The sequence below is a fragment of the Stenella coeruleoalba genome (assembly GCF_951394435.1).
Source record: "Stenella coeruleoalba genome assembly, chromosome: 6".
NCBI lineage: Eukaryota > Metazoa > Chordata > Mammalia > Artiodactyla > Delphinidae > Stenella > Stenella coeruleoalba.
The window spans coordinates 58,898,184-58,920,136 of NC_137151.1; the positions used below are offsets into that span (position 1 = coordinate 58,898,184).

At 34.7% G+C, this 21,953-nt stretch overlaps 1 protein-coding gene across 2 annotated transcripts in view; it reads right to left on the reverse strand.

The window, feature by feature from the left end:
* The window catches only part of FAP (fibroblast activation protein alpha), a 71,630-nt gene that overhangs the window by 37,807 nt on the left and 11,870 nt on the right, over positions 1 to 21,953 (reverse strand). For both annotated transcript variants that reach the window (XM_079924397.1, XM_079924396.1), the window contains 10 exons: positions 17,417 to 17,515; positions 16,360 to 16,454; positions 15,362 to 15,436; positions 13,776 to 13,828; positions 10,396 to 10,468; positions 9,570 to 9,690; positions 8,517 to 8,671; positions 6,390 to 6,493; positions 4,471 to 4,606; positions 821 to 865 (listed from right to left, as the gene is read on the reverse strand). In XM_079924397.1, coding sequence (XP_079780523.1) covers positions 821 to 865; positions 4,471 to 4,606; positions 6,390 to 6,493; positions 8,517 to 8,671; positions 9,570 to 9,690; positions 10,396 to 10,468; positions 13,776 to 13,828; positions 15,362 to 15,436; positions 16,360 to 16,454; positions 17,417 to 17,515 — 956 coding nt within the window. The remainder of the gene's footprint in view (positions 1 to 820; positions 866 to 4,470; positions 4,607 to 6,389; positions 6,494 to 8,516; positions 8,672 to 9,569; positions 9,691 to 10,395; positions 10,469 to 13,775; positions 13,829 to 15,361; positions 15,437 to 16,359; positions 16,455 to 17,416; positions 17,516 to 21,953) is intronic.

Sequence of the window (21,953 nt, forward strand, 5' to 3'; positions counted from 1 at the left end):
TTATTTTTACACAAAAAATCCTTATAAATCACTGAATAAAACTATTCCAAAAAGACCCAGATATATGTGATCACAAACCATAACAAAACACACACTTCCCTATTTGATACCACTTTACTTAAAAACTAGAATGAATATGCATATATATGAAATACATCTAATCATTTTAATTTATATAAAATTTAATAAGCAGTAGGTTGTCTCTAAACCAAGGATACCCAATGTAATTATTTTCCTTGGATTCAAATGGCTAATAATTATTCAGATTATTTTAAGCAATTCGGGGATTGTATTCTCTTTTGAAAACTGATCTTTATTGTATTTTTAAAGAGGTAATATTAATTATGGATATCAGAGAGTTGATTGAAAAAGTTAAGTTTGGAACATGAGGTATATGATTTATTCTTAATAGAATTCTAAATATATACACATTAAAAATTGTCTGGGGCTTCCCTGGTGGCGCAGTGGTTGAGAGTCCGCCTGCCGATGCAAGGGACACGGGTTCGTGCCCCGGTCCGGGAAGATCCCACATGCCGCGGAGCGGCTGGACCCGTGAGCCATGGCCGCTGAGCCTGCACGTCCAGAGCCTGTGCTCCGCAATGGGAGAGGCCATAGCAGTGAGAGGCCCGCGTACCGCAAAAAAAAAAAAAAAAAAAAAAAAAATTGTCTGGCACAAAATTACTGAAGGGATCACTACCTTTGTGTTTTTTACCTTGATATTTTTCTATAAAAGCAAGTAGTGCCAGTTTGGATACATTTCAAATAGTCCTTTGATAGCTGAGAATTTCATTAAAAGATAAGGAAAAGATAGCAATCATACTCCACCAGCCCATCCAGTTCTGCTTTCTTCTATATGTTCCTGGGTCTAAAAGAAAAAAAAGATCAAATAAAGCATAGTATTAGGAGGACAGTTTTCCCTAAATATAATCTGGACATTTGAACAAGTTAAGCTGCCTGGTCGGAGTATATTATTGCTAGTCAACTAACTTCACACTTGAGTTTAAGATGACTATATTCAAAATCTAATACAACACCACCACTGCGTACACAAGGATGATCTAAGGGCTGTATCTTATTGCAAACCATTCATAATTCTGGTTAAATTTTCCATAAGGCAGTGACTGGAATTATGACAATATCTATGGAGGCCTAGCACAAGCCAAACCCTTGGTGTCATGTAGGTAAAAAGGCATTTCACAGAGGAGTTTAGGTTAAATTTTTTCTTTTCTCAATCTTATGAAGCAGCTAGAAATCTTAAAATTTGCACTGAATCTTATTTTGGTATATATTTTAGCATAGTACAATCAATCATTTATTGAACAAATATTTAATAAGCCTAAAAAAATGAATAGACTTTTCTAGACAATTAGAGGATAAACATTCTAGATAGAATGAAAAGCATAGAGACAAGGCCAGCTTAGAAAACCACAGGTGGCTCAGTATGGCTGAATGGAGGGTGACTGTGGGAAAGAGAAGATGAGAAAATGTATAGGGATCAGCAAGATTGTAGAGAAAATTTTATTCCACCCTAGGAAATTTGGATTTCTCCTGTAGGTAAGTCCTTTGAAAGACTTCAGAATCACAATTTAAAAAATATAATTGGGAACATGATACAGAGAATGGATTAAGTGGGTAGGATAGAGGGAAGCACAAAGAGCCATTAGAAGGCTACTGCAATGTTGGAAAAAGGATGCTGAAGACCCAAATCTACGTGCGGTAGTGAGGGTGGAGCAGAGAAGATGTAGCCAGAGATACATAAAAGTTCAAATCCTCAGAATGAACTTGTAGGGCAAGTGGTAATTGAAAACCTCTAGTATTAGATAAAAATCACCTAGGAGAATAATAGAGTTGTGACAGAGACTGTAGGATAATTAGTAACCATTTCCTGTTTTTGCTAGGACTTCAGGTAGGCTACATTTTCCAGGCCCCCTTCCAGTTGGATGTGGTCATGTGATAAGTTCTAACCCGGGATATGTGAGCGGAAGTGACCCGTGCTGTTTCTGCACTTAATCTGTAAGACCCTCTCACATGATCCTCCATTCTTTTTCCACCCGCCCTCCCCCCCGCCCCGTGAATGTTGATGACCAGGTTTGAATAACCTTGACCATCCTTAGAAGCCACTAGATGAAGATAGCAGAAATGTTATCAACCTGTGTTCCTGAATGCCTCTGTTAAGCAGGGGACCCCATCCCATACCCTCACCATTCCCCACTTACCTGGACTCACTATTAGATGGTTACATGAATGTGCAAAAACTTCCTATTGTATTAACCCACTGAAATTTTGGAGGGGTTTTGTTGTTGTAATTGTTATAGCAGTTAGCCTATCTTGCAAATACATTAACTTGGAAAATAATAAGATTTCTAGAGAAGTCAGAAGAGGAAGAGCTGGAAAGGAAAAGAACAGTCAGTAAAGTAGAAAGAGAACCACGAGAGAGTACTGTCAAAAAAAGCAAGGGAATAATAAATTTTAAAAACACAGTTTGGATTTTCTCTTACAAGGATTAGGCCAGTGTCTCAGAGAGAACAAGTTAAGACAAGACTTAATAAAGCAAAACTTTTTTGATTCATTATTTCTAGTTATTAAGATAAAATTAATTTTAATTCCCTTTTCAGAGAAGAAAGAATACTATGATGTCTCTCCCCCAAACTACAAATTTCTTAATAAATCTTATTAATATAGTTATATTAAGCAATTATTGTCAGTTTCCTTTGCCTCTTTGTTTTGGGTATGACTCCCAACATGAATAAAGTGTAGCCGTCACTTAACCTTAAATGTTATTTGTTTTCAAAACAAAACACACACACACACACACACACACACACACACACACACACACCAGTCATGAGTATGGTTACTGGAAAATTCAACCCTGTTTTTCTTAAATCTGAAAATATGTTCCATGAACTTACCAGACTATTTTGAAACAGAGGTTGTTTTGAAATTCTAAGGTTATTCAAACCTGGTATTCTAAACTTAATCATTGATTTTGGCCATAAAACTGAAGCTTATATTCCAGGGAATTCCACATCTCATTGAATGAGCATCTTATATGTTCTGTCAGTTTGGATTAAGTTGTCTCAGATTTGATAAATTAGAATTTCAAATTCCAAAGCAATCACAGTTTTAAATGCCTAGTTTTAAGAGCTAAAAATTGTATCTAAATGACCAATCTTATAGTTTTAAACTAGTAAAATTAAAGCAATAATTCCTAGTATCTAGCTTCAATGAAAACATTAAAGTTATATTCACCCAAAGCTGACTAATCAGACTGATGGCTTTTAATTAACTAGAACAATCAAGTTTATTCTTTTTTTTTTTTGCCTATGATACTGCATTAAAGCCAAAAAAATCTTTCTGCTTTGTATATCAAACTATAAATAAGATAAAAATCAGCTCTAACATATTCCATCAAAATTAGTCAAGCTTCTTATAGACACAGTAGTGATTTAAAAATATTTTTAGCCTGAGTAATGTTGACTATTATAGTCCTGATATACTTCCAAACAGATTCATATGACTTTTTTCTTGCAAAACATAATGTCCTAATTTCTAGATGGAATTTAGTGTTTTACTTTGATTGCTTTGTGCTTTTTTTCTTACTTTATAAAATAGGTTTATTCTATATTTGGTTTAATGAAACATTTCTTCATAATTAGATGTCTCATGAAATGTACCCATAAAATTTCCTATTTAAAGAAAACATTTTGTGTTTCTTAGTCTCTAATATGAGTACTTATGAACAGGCTTATTTTGAAGATTTTTCTATTGGTGAAGTAGTTTTCTGACTCATTAATTCAACAGATTATGTTTGGATTTGAGCAATAAAAACAATTAAAACTCAACAATAAATCCGTGCCTAGTTTTTAAGTTTTTTCTCCCTAAAATTAGCACAGTATTGAGCACTCTTCTAAGATAACAGGATAGCAAGATAATTTGATCTGTTTCATGTCATTCTTAGTTATCTACGTTTGATTTTCAAATGGGAGTATTTGGCTTTCCTTTGATAATATTTGTTTACTCTGGAGTTTTTATTTTTCAGTTTTGACATTGAATAGAACATGTTACCATTTGCTAATTCTTTTGAATAGAACACATCTATTTCCTTAATGGACCCATCTTATCTTTTCATCTTCATTATTTTGCTTTTTTTGACTGCCAATCTTATAATCTTAAAAGGATGGATTTCCATCCTAATGGAAATTTCCATCCTACTGATTTTCCCAGTATTACATTGTTTCATTTAGCCTTTTTCTCTATTCAGTTTCAATGCTAAAGTCTTTCAAGAAAGCAAAAGGTATCTTATTTATTTAATAAAAATAATGAAACTTTGAATAGAGAGGTATTTTTGCAATTGGGAGTTGAGTGCAGTAATTCTGCTTTATAATATAAAATGTTAGCTATAAATAAGTCACCACTCTTGTACTTTCATCTTCAGAAACACACCTCTATGGTTTTAATACAACTTACCTTTGGACAGCTCCATGTCTTCCAGTCTTCCCTGAAATCACATATAGATAAGACTGAAACATTCTGGATTCTTTTCAGCCACTGCAAACATATTCGCTCATCAGTAACCCATGTAAGCCAACTGAAATAATAATCACTGCAAACAAATCAAAACAGACAGTCACAACCATAAACCAAGATCACATTCAAATAATTTCTTAATTTGTGCTTTCTAAAGGATGTATTTTATTATCTGAAATATTTATTCCATAGATAAGGAAGGCAAAACATTCCTTTCTCTGCAGAGAAAGTTTAAATATACCTGCTGACTTTTAAAGAATATCTATAAGAGAGTTCATTCATCTAATAGAATGAGTTTACACTTGAGTTTTCTCCCAGTTGGGATTTTTATATCTCAGGAAAAAATTTAAGACGGAAGGCCAAAGCTACTGGTCAATCTAGAGGAGAAAAAGCATTAAACTGGCTATTTTCCCATAGCTAAACTCAAATTTTCGCTTCTTAACTAGTTGAAAGAGAGCTAAGTGGGTAAAAGATAGGCAGGCTTGTGTTGGAAGCCGAGTTTTAGCTGTGACCATGGTCAGGGGCTGAAATTCAGGTTAATAAAATGGAGATGATGTATGCAAAGTAACTCAAACAATGCTTGGCACAAAGTGGATGTCAATGAAAGGCAGCAATGGTTACTTGGCTCTGAGGGTGAACTTGTAGTTAAGAGAACAGCAATATAAATGAACCACAGAATGTTGGACATTAATATAAAAGGAATCACAGAGCTAGAAGGGGTCTCTGGCTCAGATTCTGGCTTTATCTCCTACTAGTTATACTACCTTAGGCTAATTACTTAACATACCCAAGGCTCTGTTCCTATATAAAATGGGAATAATAATAGTACCAGTTTTAAAGCTTTCTGTAAAGATCTACTGAGAACGCTTAAAGTGCTTACAGACTATGCTCACTACATAGTGAGTGCTCAAAAAATGTTAGCTATTACTATTGTATTGTTAGTATTTTACAGATGCTTAAACAAGCCTCATGACTCCATACATGATGCTCTTCCTATCATTCTGCTTGCCTCCTAAGGAGAATGACACATAAAAAACCAGATGTATTCAGTCAAGTTTTCATCAACTAGATTAGGGTGGGGAATAATGGATAATTTTAAAAAGCCATTTTTGATTATCAGAGAGGGGATTCATCTTGGCAAAGCCCAGCAGAGGTCTCTGATGAGGTTTTTTTTCCTATTAGTGATCAATCAACTGGCCCCGGTGGGATAGGGTGTGGGAAGGGGTAAGGAGGGCCACCAGGCAGGGCTTGCGGACCCCTCCCCTTTACCCACTTCAACCTGAATGACCAGGACTAATCAGACAAGATGTACATAGGGCACCATGCTGGGGAAGTGAATGCTTCTGTCCCTGTCTGCCTGCAGTTAATTCCAAAACAGATAATTCTACAACCAGACCGTTTCAAATAGACTGCATCCTAGTGAAAAACGCTAATATTTGGAGAGAGTTGGCGTATCTTCTCCTGTTTGTCATACACATGTGATAAGCATGATCTACAAACCCTGGGGAAAAGTAGGTCAGACTTGGAAGAAGCCAGGATGAGGATATATATGAATTTTACTATCTCTCTGTTTGTCTCTAGCTTACACTCACACATCCAGAAGTAGCACTTAGACTGAGCACCATGGTCATCTTTATATGTGTGAAAAGGGCTAATATTTTCAAATCAATTTAAGAAAATTATTTGTGAATTTCGATTTTGCTATATATTTAGCTGGGCATGCTAATTTTATTTATTTATTTATTTTTGCTGTAGCATATACATCATAAACTCATTAGAAAAGAAATGTAAACCTTGATGAAGAAATTTCAGTGTTAAAATTCAGTTTGAAAAATGGGAAGCAACAGAGATGACTATACCTTGAGGCTATCATTGCTGGAACTGGCGCTTCTCTGGGACCTACATGCTCAGGGTAAGTGGCATCAACAATAAAGATCCGAACAATGGGATTCTTAGCTCCAGCCTGTGAAGAAAATGGAGATATATAAGCTCATAAAATTCTAATTATCACCAACTTTTTAAAGACAGTTTAGGAATTTAGGCATATTTTTATAAGCTAACTATGTTAGGTATATTATTGTTGAAAACATTCTAATTATAACATGACCACGAATTTCACAGCAGTGCAATTACAAATCTTGTGCAACCAGAGTGAAAACACATATTCTAAGTGATTAATGAGGGAGCCTTGATTCATAGGGAAAAATATTTGGGCTATAAAAATGCAGTTCCGTAAGTGATATTCTCTTTTCTGACTTTTAAGACAGATATTTCCCATTATAATTGTTATTAGGATAATTAATCATAATAATATTTCTTCACGTGCCAAGGGGAGTGCCGAGGGGGATTGATTTGGGGAAGAGAGGGTAAAGAATAGATAGTGAAAGATACCTTTTTCTTTTACCCTGTAATTTGGTCTAGGACAATTATCAGACAGTCTACTAGCTGGTTACATTATTACTGCTATCAATACTCCCAAATTAGGAAAATTCCACCTCAAAATAAAGTGTCATGGGATTTACGCTGTTCTTGCTTTGTGCTTTACGTGTTAGTATATGCCCTAGATTTACATGACAGTATAGTTCATGCCCAGACATCTTCTTAGAGTTCTGTTACTTTACCACAGAAAAGAGAATCTTATAATTGTCAAACAATTTAAATCCACAAAATTTAGATATATAGCCATAAATGGCTCCATGCTATTTGGCTTTATCTAAGAAATTGTCCAGGCTCTCCTCACACCTTCCTGTTTCACTCTGAGGTTTAGGTGGGACTTTCTGCTTCTTTCAAGTTGTCTCACTTCTCAGTTCAATGTCAGATGTTTCAGCAACTTCAGCCTTCAAAGAAACATGAGAATTTGGGTCCTGACTTCTCTGTCCATGTGAGTTTCTCCTCAGTTCTAGATTTCTTCATCTCTTTCTGCACCCTACCACCTTCTAAAGATCCAAGTCCTTTTACATCTTTTGGGTTCCAAGTATCATACCTCTCACTTCCAAACATCTTAGCTTTCAGACTTTATATACAACCCTGAGGGGTCTCTTACCTAAAAACTCATCTCCTACCCATTGCCTTTTCTCAAAAGACTTTTAACATAAATTTTAGACTATCTGGAATTTCTATTTCTCTCGCTATGGTCACTTTGAATTGCTTTGGAATCCACTTGTGTGTATGCATATCCATCCCGTCTTTGTCACATATAGGGACCCATTGGCTCCATCTATGACAGTGTTCCCCTTGGCAAGGGAAAACAATCACGACTTAAGAACAAAGAGCTAAATCCTAAAATCACTTCCACTCCTTGTGCAAGAGGAGAATTTATGATTTGATTCCCTTTCAGATTTCTTGTCTAAATTAAATTAGGATACGACGTTTCTCCACCGTGACCTGGCCATTCTTCTTTTGCATACAGGTTGACTGTCTTGAGACATGGGACTGCATGTGAAGTATGTAAGCTAAGGATTCTAGAATGTTTATACGAGAAACTGAGGGCTTACACCATGTCTAATTCCCTCAAAGAAGAGCCTAGGCTTATAAACTTAACCTACCATGTATGTCCAGAAAAGACCATAACTCAGGCTTACTTCGACCTGACAGGAGCACCACATTCAACATTTTAATTTCCCATTCTACTTTGAATTTACATGAGAATTCAAGAGGGAATTGCAAAACAGAACTTTACCCGAATTTGGAGCATGAAATATGAAAAAAATTAAAATTAAGTTAAGCTTGTTTTTCCTCCATGATCTAGACCATATGTTTTTCAAAGACTCTGCAATGGTTTTTGCAAAGACTACTTCATCCAGCCCAACCAGATGTCCAAAGCAACAGATGTCCACATAAATAATAGAGCACAGTACAATGTTTGCCTTACAATGCACCAGGATAAGAAGCTCTCCAAACTTGTTGATCCCACCTCTATTCATGGTATTGGTTGCTCATTTTGACACCAGGGAAATGGAAGCATCTGCTAAAAGTATTCCACATACCTTTGGGTATGGAATATTTATTGTTCTAGGATATTGTTCATCGCCATAATAGGAATAGGCAATAACTGGTATCTCTGTATCATTAAATTCTGCATATGCCAAAAATTTTCCATTAGGAGACCACCAGAGAGCATATTTTGTAGCAAGCATTTCCTCTGAAAAATAAATACTACCATATTAATTACTATGACAGTGTACTGTTAAAATCATCATAAATACTTCAAAGTACATTGTATATAGCCATTTATTAACTGAAATAATATATTTAATGTGGATATGACATATGCCATGCTTTGGTTATCAAAAGATAAATGATCTAGGTTTAGAGGAATAGTTTAACTTAATACCCCATATCAAACATCAATTAGTCTTCTGGGGAATTGACATTAATCAGAAATGTAATTTTTAAAATAAATAGTAAACATTTCAACAATAATTAATTTTCCCTTTGGGGGCCACTTCTGATTTTTACAGTCATCTAAATTAGCCAAAACAAGGAGAACTGTACTTATACTACAGAGTGACATTAACTTGAAAGTTGACTTTCTCTCCTGGGAATATTTTTTAAAAACCAGTTAATTCAGTTATATACATTTTTAATAAAGGCAAGGACTAGAAGACCTTTTAAAGTCCAGTTAATTCCTAGATACTACATGACCCAGAAAGAGGACAAAATTCATGAGAGCACCAAGAGCCGAGAATATTTTCCTGCAAAATAATACAGCCAGTTGTCTAGTTTTGGAAAAAAGGTTTATTTTGCAAGAAAAAAACAAACCCGAGAAAATGTACTAATACAGCATCTAAGGACCATATACTTCTTGGAATATAAACTATTGCTACCACTTTATAATGCTCATGAAAATAAATTCTGCAAGTCAGATAACAAGATTTTGTTCTTTCAGAATTTGCACGTCCTGTTCATAACCTGATAACAGCTTTCAGAAATGCCACCATTCATCTCAGTAACATACCACTCATCTAAACGTTACTAAACGTGTGCGATTATTTTCAATTAAAAGCCTAACGGCGGCAGTAAAAAAGGAATACACGTACCTTCATAAACCCAGTCTGGGATTCCATTAAATATTTTATTTTCTTTTCCATTATATGTTATTTGAAAAGGTGGGTCTTCTGGTCTTTGTTTCAGATAGATATTGTTTTGATAGACATATGCCTAGAAGTGGTGGTAAGTTAGTTAACAAGGAGAAATTTCATAAGAAATACAATAAAGCCTGCATGTTTGTGTTAATCGTTCACCTAATACTTTTAAAAAGAGCGATAATCCAGATGCAAAAAGGCTCACAACTAAGATATCATTTCAATAGGTCAAGAAACCCCAACCAACTTATACTAACATTATGATTTTTAACATAACATAAAAATTATGATTTTAAAGTCTATATATTAAATAGAGAATAAAGTCTGCTATTATATTCATTGCCTTTATTACCTAAATAAATAATTGTGTATATTGACAGAAAGTCAAATAAATCTCTGAATATTAATAGCTAGCCAGATCTAATCTTTATTTAGAGTCCTTAAATAAGAGCTTGGACAAAATTTCATGTTGTCTGAAGCTAGTCTGGGAAACTTGTGAAAACCATATTTTTCCTGAGCTTTCTGGCACAACGCATTCTGGCTGAGTATAAGGATAAAGTTTTTGACTGCGATATTTAAAGAAGTCTATCCATGAGCTTGAGATTTTACGGAATTCTCAGATGGGTTTCAATTTATCAAAACTCTTCCCGTTTTTAACCACTTAAAATAGTCATAAATGTATTTTTTTTTTCTTTCAGGCATGGAAATTTAACAAAGGCCAAAATCAAATGGCTCCTCTTTTATTTGAATGATTAAACACTTCTATAATTTAAACATTTACTAATTTACTCCCAACAGGCGACCAGCATAAATATTGAATTGGACGAGGAAGCTCATTTCTTCTTATAAACTCTCTAGAAGAAAAGAAAGAAAATAAATAAATAAACTTTGCTGTTCAATGCAAATAACAGGTATAAAAAGAAAAAAATAAACAAACAATAAACATAAAGCATCATCGTTTCTGCTTCTTCAAACCTAATGGAAAAAATGTGACAACATGGGACAGAGGACATGGGGTAGTAGTTGGAATTCTTCACTAGTTACTTACAGGTCGTTTAACTTCTGACCTTTTATATTGAGATGAGTGGATTAAAGGGTTATAGACTGAGAAAGTGGGAATACCTCCAGAAATTACCTAATGGAACCCCCCTCATCTTATAGAAAATAAACTTGAGGTTAGAGAAATGATATGACTTTTTAAACATCATATCACTAGCTCTTGGAAGACCCCTCATTAAACTCAAGCCTTTTAACCCTCAGGACTGTAAAATGTGTACACACCAGGCTGAGATGGTTGCTGAAGCCTTCCAGCTCTGAAATTCTATAATTGTGCTGAAGTTTAATATGTACTCTTCCACATTTTCATTCACAACCGCCATCTCTGTGAATGCATATGCATTTCAAATTTTTGAAAATAAGATGCCATTTGACAATCTCCCCAGGGATCTGACTTGAAATCAGAAAAGGAAAGGAACATCTGATCTCAAGCTAAACTGAAAAAACAGATCATATACTGGGCAGTATGCCTTAAGCTTGAAAGTCCTCCACTCCACCCATGGGAAAATTTCAAATATATTATTGACCAAAAATCTCACTTTGATGCTTAGAGTCGCCCTGCAAATATTCAATTGACTGACTTGCACTGTGGAGTTTCTACAGTTCTTCAGCAAGAATGTGTTCAGAGTTTTATAAGTGTTAAAGAGTTGTAGGATGCTTAAGTTTTGACTATTATCTTCTTGAAGACTGTATGAATAGTTTCATCAAGAATGCTTTTGTGGAGATGCAAAACAAGACCTGCCTCCAAAGTATAATGTGAAGAGCTTGAAGGAAGACTCCTTGTCTGCCCCCTCCAAAAAAAATCTCTCCAACCTGGACCTAAACATATGCTTGATATTTCTACTTTTCCCATTCTTTTAAATTTTGGACACCTGTGAAGATGTGCAGCACACGTCACCTTGATTTAACTTATTAGGTCATGAAGTACGAGGCCTAGCGACCAATGAGGGAACATGGCACTAGACAGATCAGCTTTGACTGGAGAAAGAGTGATGTCCCCGGAGGAAGGAGACTATTGGTGCTGCAGTGGGAATCCTGATTGCTGGAGGGCAGTTTATGAGCACCAGGCCCCTGGGAAGTCTGGAACAGATCAACATACGAGGGCACAGGCAAAAGAACGTCCCAGAAGAGAAGACATTCATCCCTCGTTTACAATTCTCTCTCAAACCAGTGTCCATGTTACCTTTGACATTGTAACACTGCCTTAGGTTTCCATATACCATGGAATCATCTATGCAAGCATGCAGACAGCACCAAGCTGAAAATCTCAGTGCATAGTTTCTTCATGGCAAGCGGGTCACCACAGCTGCCATTGTCTGTGTTTTACAGTATGAGAGAAAGTGGAGGAGCGTGCTTTACAAAGGCTGTCATCTCCTCCGTAATCCTTCCCTTGCTTGAAATCAGAACTATCTTCATTTTCTCTATGGTAGATTTTTTTATAAACCTTTTGGAGGCACATAGAAGACTTGGAATGAGTGATATTCCGTCTTGCCTTGAATCTCAACAAATTTGTCATTCTTCACTCCTTAAATTATGGTATATTTACCTGACAAAAAACCAATCTGGCAAATTAGATGGTTGTGCAAGAAAAAAACAAACAAAATAGTGGTTTGATTAAATTCACTGCACAAAAGCTAAATATTTAAAATGATTCTAGGCCATAAAGCTTATACAAACCATGATTGAAATATTAGTATTGTCATCTTCTTTTGGAGTGCTGTTTAATTTGGTGAACCTCAACATAGGTAGGACGTGGAGAATTTCAAAATGATTAAAAGAAAAACAAGGAAATTCTACTGAAAAAGTAAGGTTTCCACTTCACTAGTCTAAAGGTTTCTTGAGAATAGGGTTGGTGCCTCAAGCTCATTTGTGTCTCCCCACATATGCTTTTCACATAGTAAGTGCTCAATAAACACTTCTTGAATTTGGTAACAATGTGGTACAGAGAAAAAGACTCAGAGTGCATTAGATGGATTTAGAGTCTACGTTACATTGCAGTTCCTATTTCTTGATTTGACAGTTTAAGAAGATCAGAGTTATTCTTTTCTGGACATTTAAAAGAAGTAGAAACATAAAGTTCAAAAAAATTTTTGTGTTCTTACTAGACAAAAGGGGAAATAGACCATAAGATTTTTCAGTGCCTCTTCAAGCCATACAATTATTTTCACTTTTATATAACAGCAAATAGGATATCACATTAAGATGAGTAATTTAACCAATTCATTGTCCATACTTAGAAAGATTTTTCTAAAGTGCAAATCTGATCATGTCATTTCCCATCTAAAACTGTTCAGTGATTCCCTATTGTCATCAGAATGAGATCTAAACTATTCTTAATGGTTTCCTCATTATTATTTGGTCCATGATTTCTGGCCTCAACTCCTTCCTAAACTTACACCACCTCCTACTAGTAAGCATGCCCTCCTCCAATTTCAACTCAACTGACCTACTTTTGAGTTTCCCCAACACTCCGTGCTTTCATTTCCTTTTGGGCCTTTACATGTTGTTCTTTCTGCCAGGAATTCTCTCCCTCAGTCCTTTGCCTACCTACTCATTCATTTAATTTTTTTTCTTTTAAGCTGTAAATATTTCAAATAATTAAACATAAAGATAAAAAAATAATATAATAGATGACAATTTAACATCTAAATTTAAAAGATATTAACATTTTACATTTTAAAAAGCAATTCGTTTAAAATCAATTAAATTTAAATTTAATGCTGCATCTCCCTCCCTTCTGCTTCCTTCCAGTGAAGGAGCCCCCTCTCCCCAACATTTTGTATCATTCCCATGCATTTTTGGTACTTTTATAAATATGTGTACTTTTATAAATTATATATTTATAATTTGGTGTTCAAAAGTAGGAAAAGTAAAACTATAGAGTATATAAAAATGTAAGATATTAGTCAAATAAAAAGAGGTGAATATTCCAAAGGAGTATTTCTTTGAATTTCTTAAGTTGTATAGGTATACATATATTGTAAAGAAGTAAGAAATTAAGACCAGAAACAAGGGAACGCAGTCTTAATCTCAAATCAGAGTCTGGAGTGAAAAAGTCTCTATATGAGACTTAAGTAGTGTTAATAAAAAGACATGAAGTTTTACCCATTTGTAAGGTGGTAGATGTGATACGTTGCTGTGTAAGAGTATCTCCAAAGCTGTCAGGAAGAAGAGGCAAAGACAAATCATGATTCTTAAAAAGCTCAGGGCAATAACGTATAATCATAGGTCACTCAATTCAAGGTTCAGAATTATAAAAGGACTATCTTCACAAAGCACTAGGAAAGACATGTTTCAATTCTAAATGAGTCTCATTTAAAGAGTTTTACTGTGGACTTTTGTGCTGTTCATCCAAATTCCAGAACTAATCTCAGCAGTGATTCAACCCTCACTCCATAAAAAGCATATCCAAAGACATTTCTTAACATAAAAAGCATTTCTCTGACACACTCTACCCTACAAAATGTTCCCCTTATGCTTTACCTTGATTGAAGTAAAACCACTATAATTTCCAAGTCCCATAAAGATTACCCTGCACCTGGGTAATTATTATGATAATAACCCTTTAAAATTGGGTGAAGAGAAGTTATTCAACATATAGTTTTGTTGCAAAATGCTTGCTTTTCTTTGAGCATAGTTTTTTAAAATAGTAGAGACTGAAAAAATAAATAAGAGATATATAGCATATAATTCCTCCAGAAAAAAAAACTGCTCGGTTCTCATTAAGTTTATTTGTGCTGTGGTTAGTGAATAAAGCAAGTATTATTCTGGATTTTGTTTCCTAAAGGGCTTTCAAACTTTTGGCAAGGAAGCTCCAGTGGATTGAAACATATCTTTCTGAAGATTGCAGGTGACCAAGACCTGGTCCACTGGAAAATAATCAGCTGTCTGAACAATGCGGGAGGGGCAAGCTTGACTTTTCATTCTGTGTATTAAGGGAGTTTTGCATCTCAAGTAGAATATGAAAAATGGCAGTTAAAACAAAAGGTTCTTGATCTAAGAGTAACTATTAGAAGTTGAATTTGATAGTAAATTCTTCTTTCCTTTTACCAGCATAAGTAGAAAAAATAAGGTGATTATCTTCCATCCACAACTTCATTCAGGAGGGGGAACTTAAGTAAGGCCTAATAGTCCAGCTATGTGGGATTCTCCTACACTAGGCTTTCGAAGACACAGATTTAAACCCCTGGTCTACCAGGGTTAATTTATATATATATACTGACTGTGGAGAAAAGGGAACCATTTTGCACTGTTGGTGGGCATGTAAATTGAAACAGCCACTATGGAGAACAGTATGGGGGTTCCTTAAAAAGCAAGTGAATTAAATAAGGTATATCTTGATTTTTCCATTTTCAATAATAATAAATATCAACAAGGTTAAAATATGTGAGAATTGACTAATGATTCATGATACCAAATAACTTTTTTCTGATGAATATCAGTGCCCCCAAAATAAGTTTTTCCCTTAAGATGAAAGTAGTTTCTACTACTTGATGATAACCAGACAAGAATGCCAAATTCTGAATGATTTGTATATGTTTCTGTTATGCTTTGGGGTCTCAGCTAGAACTGCATCAATTTCTTGAATATTTAGAGATAAAGATAGACTCTTGCTTCCTCTTACTTTTATAAACCAATCTGTGAGCTAGTAGGAGATACAATCAGATAAACCCAAATTAAATAGTCAATACCTTTGAATAATCACTTTCTAGATATGCAAATTGCCGATCAGGTGATAAACCATAATTTGAAGCATTCACACTTTTCTGAAATTATGAAGAAGTTGATTAGAATACAGAAAAAGTAACAGAGCCATATAAATTTGTAGTTCTAAAAGAATATTATATCATCCATATACTCCAAAATATACATTCAAAGCAATTTTTTTAAAGTTTAAGTAGTACCTACTGTATACAAAGAAATTTACTACACATTAGGGGATGAGGATGTGATAAATAGGATATACTTTGTGATTTCAAGAAGCTTATAATAGTAAACTTCTAAATAAATAACATTACAATTTAGAAAATTTTATAAAAGAGATATAACATTGCAAAAGTGTTAAACAGGAAGTGATTGAATGCAAATGATAAGATGGTTTGTTGCACAGAGGAGAAATAGCTGAGCTTGACTCTAAAAGATTACTAGGCTCTTGAAGGTAGAGAAAGTAGGAAGTCTGAGAGTCCAGGAGGACAGAATAACATGTTCCTATGTATCATAGGACCAGTCACTGAGCCTTTATTAGGTACTATCCTAAGCACTTTCAAATGATACTTCATTTAATTCTTATACTAACCCAAAGAGGTATTATTATTCCTACTTTACAGAGGAAGAACCTGAGGCATGATGAGGATGGAATAATGTGGAATCTTACCCAAGGCTCCATAACTAGTAAATGACAGAGCCAGGATTTGAACCTCAGTTTGCCTGACTACAAGAAATGAGTTTGTACATTTTATCTCGTAGGATACCTGTTCCACAGAGGAAGGAAAATGCTAGGTGATTTGAGCGGGCAAGGGCAATAATCTAGTGTGACTAGAAGAGAGAATGGGAGGATAACTGTGGTGGGGGATGGAGCTGAGAAGGCAGGTTGGGTCCAGATCAGGTGCTCAGTTGTTTGGACTCTGTTCTTTGGTCAGTGAAGAGCTGACAGAGGTTTTTGAGGAGGAAGATAATGGAGGATACATACCATGGTGGTATTACTCAAAATAGTATATGATTCTCCTGTTTCAATATTATAAAATACTATATTATTATCTGTAGATTGATGAAGATATTCTTGTCCTTTAAACAAGAAGGAAAACAAAACTTGAAATGATCTCCCTTAACAGGAAATACATTTATAACAAAGAGAAACCTCTCTTATTTCACATACTGACTTTCTTTTTCCTCTCTGTCTGGTACATATTGCCTTGTCAAATTTAAAATATGATAGTAAGTTGATGGTGGAAGGGAGGAAAGGGTTGTTTTTCCACATTACACAAAAATGCCATATTTACTAGTAGGAGCCTTATTCTAACCAGTTCAGGGTGCTTAGGAGTAAATTTGGACTTTTTCTGTGTTACAAAGAGAATAAACCAGTTTAAAATTGTATGTTTCTTCTGCAATAAAAAAATATATATTCCATTTAGGCTGTGTTTGACTTAGTTAAAAACCTATTTTATATGGTTATTATTTTCTAAAGAGAAAATGAAAATATTCTATTGTGTTTAGTGGCACTTTAGATATAAATTATATATAATATAAACAATTCAGTTGCTCTTACCGCTTGTTTGATTAGACTCTTTTGACAACATACTATTTTGAAAAACTATATGTAAATATCAATTTTATGGACCTTAAAGGATTTGTCTTCAAGTTAGGATTTGTTCATTTCTCAGATTATCTAGGTTAACAATGGAATTTTTCTTTTGGTAAAATTCTCATGACCTCTTCTAAATAGGTGCTTATTTCCCATTCTGAAAAGCTCTATCATATGATCAGTTTTTTCTAACAGTGCACTCTCAGATTTTACTGTTCTGCTAAAGCTACTACTGTATTGGCCTCATTACTATTGGACAAACCCTGTCTAAATAGTTCTGTGAAAAAATGTTTTGTTGGCCACTTGACTTATCTAAATAATTGCTGTTTTTATCCATTTCAACTAAGATGGCTTATGTTACCATAGAGAATTGTTGGCAATAAAAATAAAAACCAAAAATCATACATTTAAAGAAAAACAAAAGGTAAAGAAATAATTCACTTACCTGAAATCCAGTTTGGAAAAAATGTTTTATAAGAAAATGTCCCATTTAAAATATCCTTCAGTGTGAGTGCTCTTGTTGTCCTTCCTTCAGAGTTATGAACTTTGGGGGAGGAGGAAACATATTATTACTTAAAAGAAGATGAATAACTCAAACGTCTTTCATCTGTTATTCCTCATATAATGAAAAGATCTGCCATTGCTAAATCCTTGTTTAACTCTTGTCTTAATAGCTCTGAGTAGTATTTCCTTTTTGATAGACAAGCTAATGAGGCTTAGAGAAGTAGTCTGACTGCCTGGAAAGGGACACTGGTGGGAAAATTTGAGGAGTGTGATGGGGACCACACTGAGAAGCAGGGACATTATTCTTCAGACAGTGAAGAATTTTCAGAGATTTTTAAGAAGAAAGATGAGATGAGGTTCCGATAACTCTAGGTCTTGCAAAGCTGGGATTGCAGACCATGCAGGTTTCACTAAAAACTTTGCCTTTTAAGCAGTTCATTGTAGTTCCTCACATATGCTTGGCTTGGATTTCTACTGATTTATCAGTGATATATTTTAGCATCCCAGTTGATCAGATGACATCATCCAGAATCCTTACCTTCAGACATCTCAAGAGAGGCATTAATGAAGGTAGATAATTTCTTATCCTGGCTAGGGGTTTTTATAAAGAGAAAATGGACCAGAAGAAAAGAAAACCACATCATCTATACAAATGATCTTGGAAATTCCAAGAGTAGAGGTTTTCCATATAAAAACTAACCTAAAGTAGCTCACAAACCACAAGCAAATTTCTCCTGTGTTTGAGCCCTCCAAAACAATTTTATGTTTCAAACGTTGATTTCCATTATCAGAACAAATTCATTATAGAGCCCTGAAACAGTCAGATATACCAGAAACTGCGGCAACCAACTTCCAAACCTTCTTCAATCCATATTCCTGTTCTCCATCCCTCCCACCTTACCCCTTCTCCAGGCCATCACTTACAGAATCAAAACTTAGAAAAGTGTCCTATACCTTGAATAGCATATATGAATCTGGTATTTGTTCATGTAAAAATAAAACTGTCAAAGATGAGCTATACATTTATATCTTCCTGCTAAACTCTTCCACAGCTTTCTATGACTCTTAAGATAAAGACCAAAAATGTTAGTCTGGACTATAGGCCCTAGCTGGTCTGGAATGGTCTACCTCTCCAGCCCCTTCTTGCCCCACTCTCACTACTTTGTAGACTCCAAACATGCTGGGCTTTCTGTTTCTCAAATACTGATTTCTTTCTCCAGGGCTACTGAACCTCTTCCCACCCTCTCCCTTCTCCTTATAACTTCTCTTCAGCCTTTAGTGCTTAATATAAGTGCCACTTTCTCTGGAAAGCCCTTCCTGATCCCCTGGTTTAGGTCTGGTTCCCTTCTTATATATTACCATAGACCAGGTTCCCTTTTTTAAGAACATTTGTCTTGGTTTGTAATCTTGTATGTATTTGAGTGATTATTTTATTCATATTTCTTCACCTCCCACTGTGTTCTCAAAACAGTCACCATAGGCCAGAGACCATGTCTAAGTTTTCCTCACCGCCACATCCCTAGTGTCTAGCACATAATAGGCATTTAATAAATACTTGTTGAATGAATGAATTCATGAAATGAAGGATTGATGGGTGGATGGATGAGATTTGTGCCCTCTTCTTTACAGAATGGTTCTACTACTAATTTCCTATATGACTTAAGTAAGTTAATCTCTGGCATCACAGCTTGCTCATCTATAATACAAAGGACTAGACTAGAAAATGCTGATAATACCTTCCAATTTTACCACATTAGGTTTTGAAATTTGAGACACAACATGCTCTATTAACCTTATAGTCACATAAATGCACTGCCATGTGATAAGGTCGAACTGACCAACTGGATAATAGCATCTTCTGCAGTTTTAACTGAGTCACACTGATGTATGTATGCTCCATACTTTTGATTAGGACCATGAGTTATTTTCTCAATTTACTAAAACTTATCCTGTAGCTATAAGAACATAAGTGACTGATGAACCCCTAAGCAACCAGGCACTAAATACTTAATAACATTAGATTATTCTAATAATCATCTTTGTACAGGTTCTTTGCATCCTAAGTAAGGTTGTACATGCCATACAATTATTCATAATGAAAGTGTTTCTATTTAGTTAAATGGTCTTGTGCAAAATTCATACCACTGATTTTATAATTCCCATTCTATGAATAAAATACTACCATTTTACTGCAACAGCATTAGTACAATTGCTAAGTATTTTAATTCAATTTTATTTAACTCTCTTAAGAGCAAATTGTAATCTGTTTCTAATATAGTCAAGGGGAAATTCTAACACTATTTACAATGGAAATTATTTTCCTTTTGAGATATATTTAATTTGTGTCCTCACAACCTTGAACATATAGATGAAAAAAATTTTAATTTAGAGAATTCCTGTATTGTGAATACCAAAAAACTAGGTAATTTTTTTTCTTTAAACTTTTTTCAATATTAATTCAATAAATGAATATAGTCTTGGTGATATCTTTTTTTGTCTAGCATAAATAATGGTTTGATTATGGATAATGACTTATATAATAGATTTTCCTATTTAAGTATCCTTGCATATAATTTTCCTTACTTGCAATTATGTTTAATTGAGAAATTCTTAGCTATAATTAATCTTCATTTTTATAGAAGGTTAAATTAAGTGAGCTAATTCAAATGAAACGTTTAGCTCTATGCTTGGCAGTCAATAAATGTTAGCTTTTGTTATTGTCATAGCTTATCAGTAGTCTTCAAATAAATATATATTTTTTTGAACAAATATTTTTGATCATTGTTTCTCAAACTAATTTGACCACTGGGATTTTTTTTTTTTTAATATCTACTAAAATCACAGTATGGGAAATGCAGTTTCAGATTAAGCTATTAGTATATGTAATTAAGATTAACTTTTATTCTAATATAATGGAATTCATCAGTTATACTTAGAACATCTTGGTCATCCTAGGGTTCCATAAGTGAAATAGTCCAATTATGATCATAAATAGGGTTAGTACTAATATCCCACATATGAATAAATAAAATTTATAAAAAAACAAGAGTTTCAAATTATTTAAAAAATTCCTACTCATTTTCCTTTTTCAACATTAATGATCATGCTGATCCTTATCAGATTTCCCAAAAAGATTTCAAGGGTTAGTTATTTGCTCTTTTTAACCTCTAATTTAGATTATCCTCAAAAGTTACATGAGATTATATTTCATATTACTTCCCAGTTAGTCATTTATTTCAAATGGGTGCATAGTAGCTATAAATACCAATGATCTATATAGAGAACTTAACATATGTCATATTATAACTCAATATCTATAAAGCAGTTTAAATATATATTAATTGTACTACTAATTACTGTCATGATAATAAGCCCCACCAGCGCCAATGAAGTGATAAGGGAATATACAGAACACATCCAGAGGAGCCAGCTGTGTTTATGCGGAAATAGGCTTGTGGCACAGATTTGGGGTAGGTGATTACTCCTAACCTCACATGGGCTCAGAAGGTGTGATTATCCTGGCACCAGGCTGGGCTCAGAGTGATACCAAATCAAATGGGGAGAATTTAAATTAGGCATTCTTTTCTTCCTGCTGAAAATGACCACATGTTCATAAATGCAATAGAGTAATGTATCTGCTCTAAGACAATGCTTTAGGTCACATATTAAGAGTTATAAGACATGTACTTAGAATTTCCAATCCAAGTTCTGGTTCTTTGTACCAGCTAGGACAGTGCTCGGCATACAGTGGAAGCATGATAAATATTTGTTGAATGAAAAAATAAATCAACTGGACAGAGTTTATTTTAGTTTGTTTTCAGTAATTCTCCCCCGAAGATACACCTGCCCTTACTCTTTATCCTCCTGTCCATGTTGTAAATTTCATGTATAATTCTACCTGGACATGCCATCCTTTAAATATGTATCAAAATTTTGTCCTTCGAGTTAGCTGGAGTGCTTGTTTGAAAAGCAAGTTTCCCAGTCCTTATCTCAAATCTACTGATTCAGAATCTCTGGGGATACGGCCCAGATTTTCAGTTTTTACCAAGCCCCACAGGTGATTCTTCTGCAAAGAATCCAAATTTAGTGATTTCACTGAATCTATTGTACTTGGTTCAATGTTCTCCTGTGCCTGTTGGTGGAATTGCTCCTTGCTTATAAACCCCTGGTAGGTGGATGGGTCTGGCCTGCGTAGCAATTCACACTTCATGGACAGGCCACAGCTAATGTTAATCATGGCTTTCAAGGAATGTTAACGGTCGCCTGTAATGTTTATGTCCCTATTCAGTCCTCTTGCTCATTGTCCAGATGGACTCTTCCTTAGGTACATTCCCTCCTCTGATCCTTGAGCAGTGGAGAAAGGACAAAGGGAGTGATTCTGCCCCAGATTAGATTTAAACAAGATAACAGGGAAAGCACTGGTAGGGGAATGGGTCATTGTTTTCTAGTGTTTTGAATGTGTGTATGTGTGTGTGTGT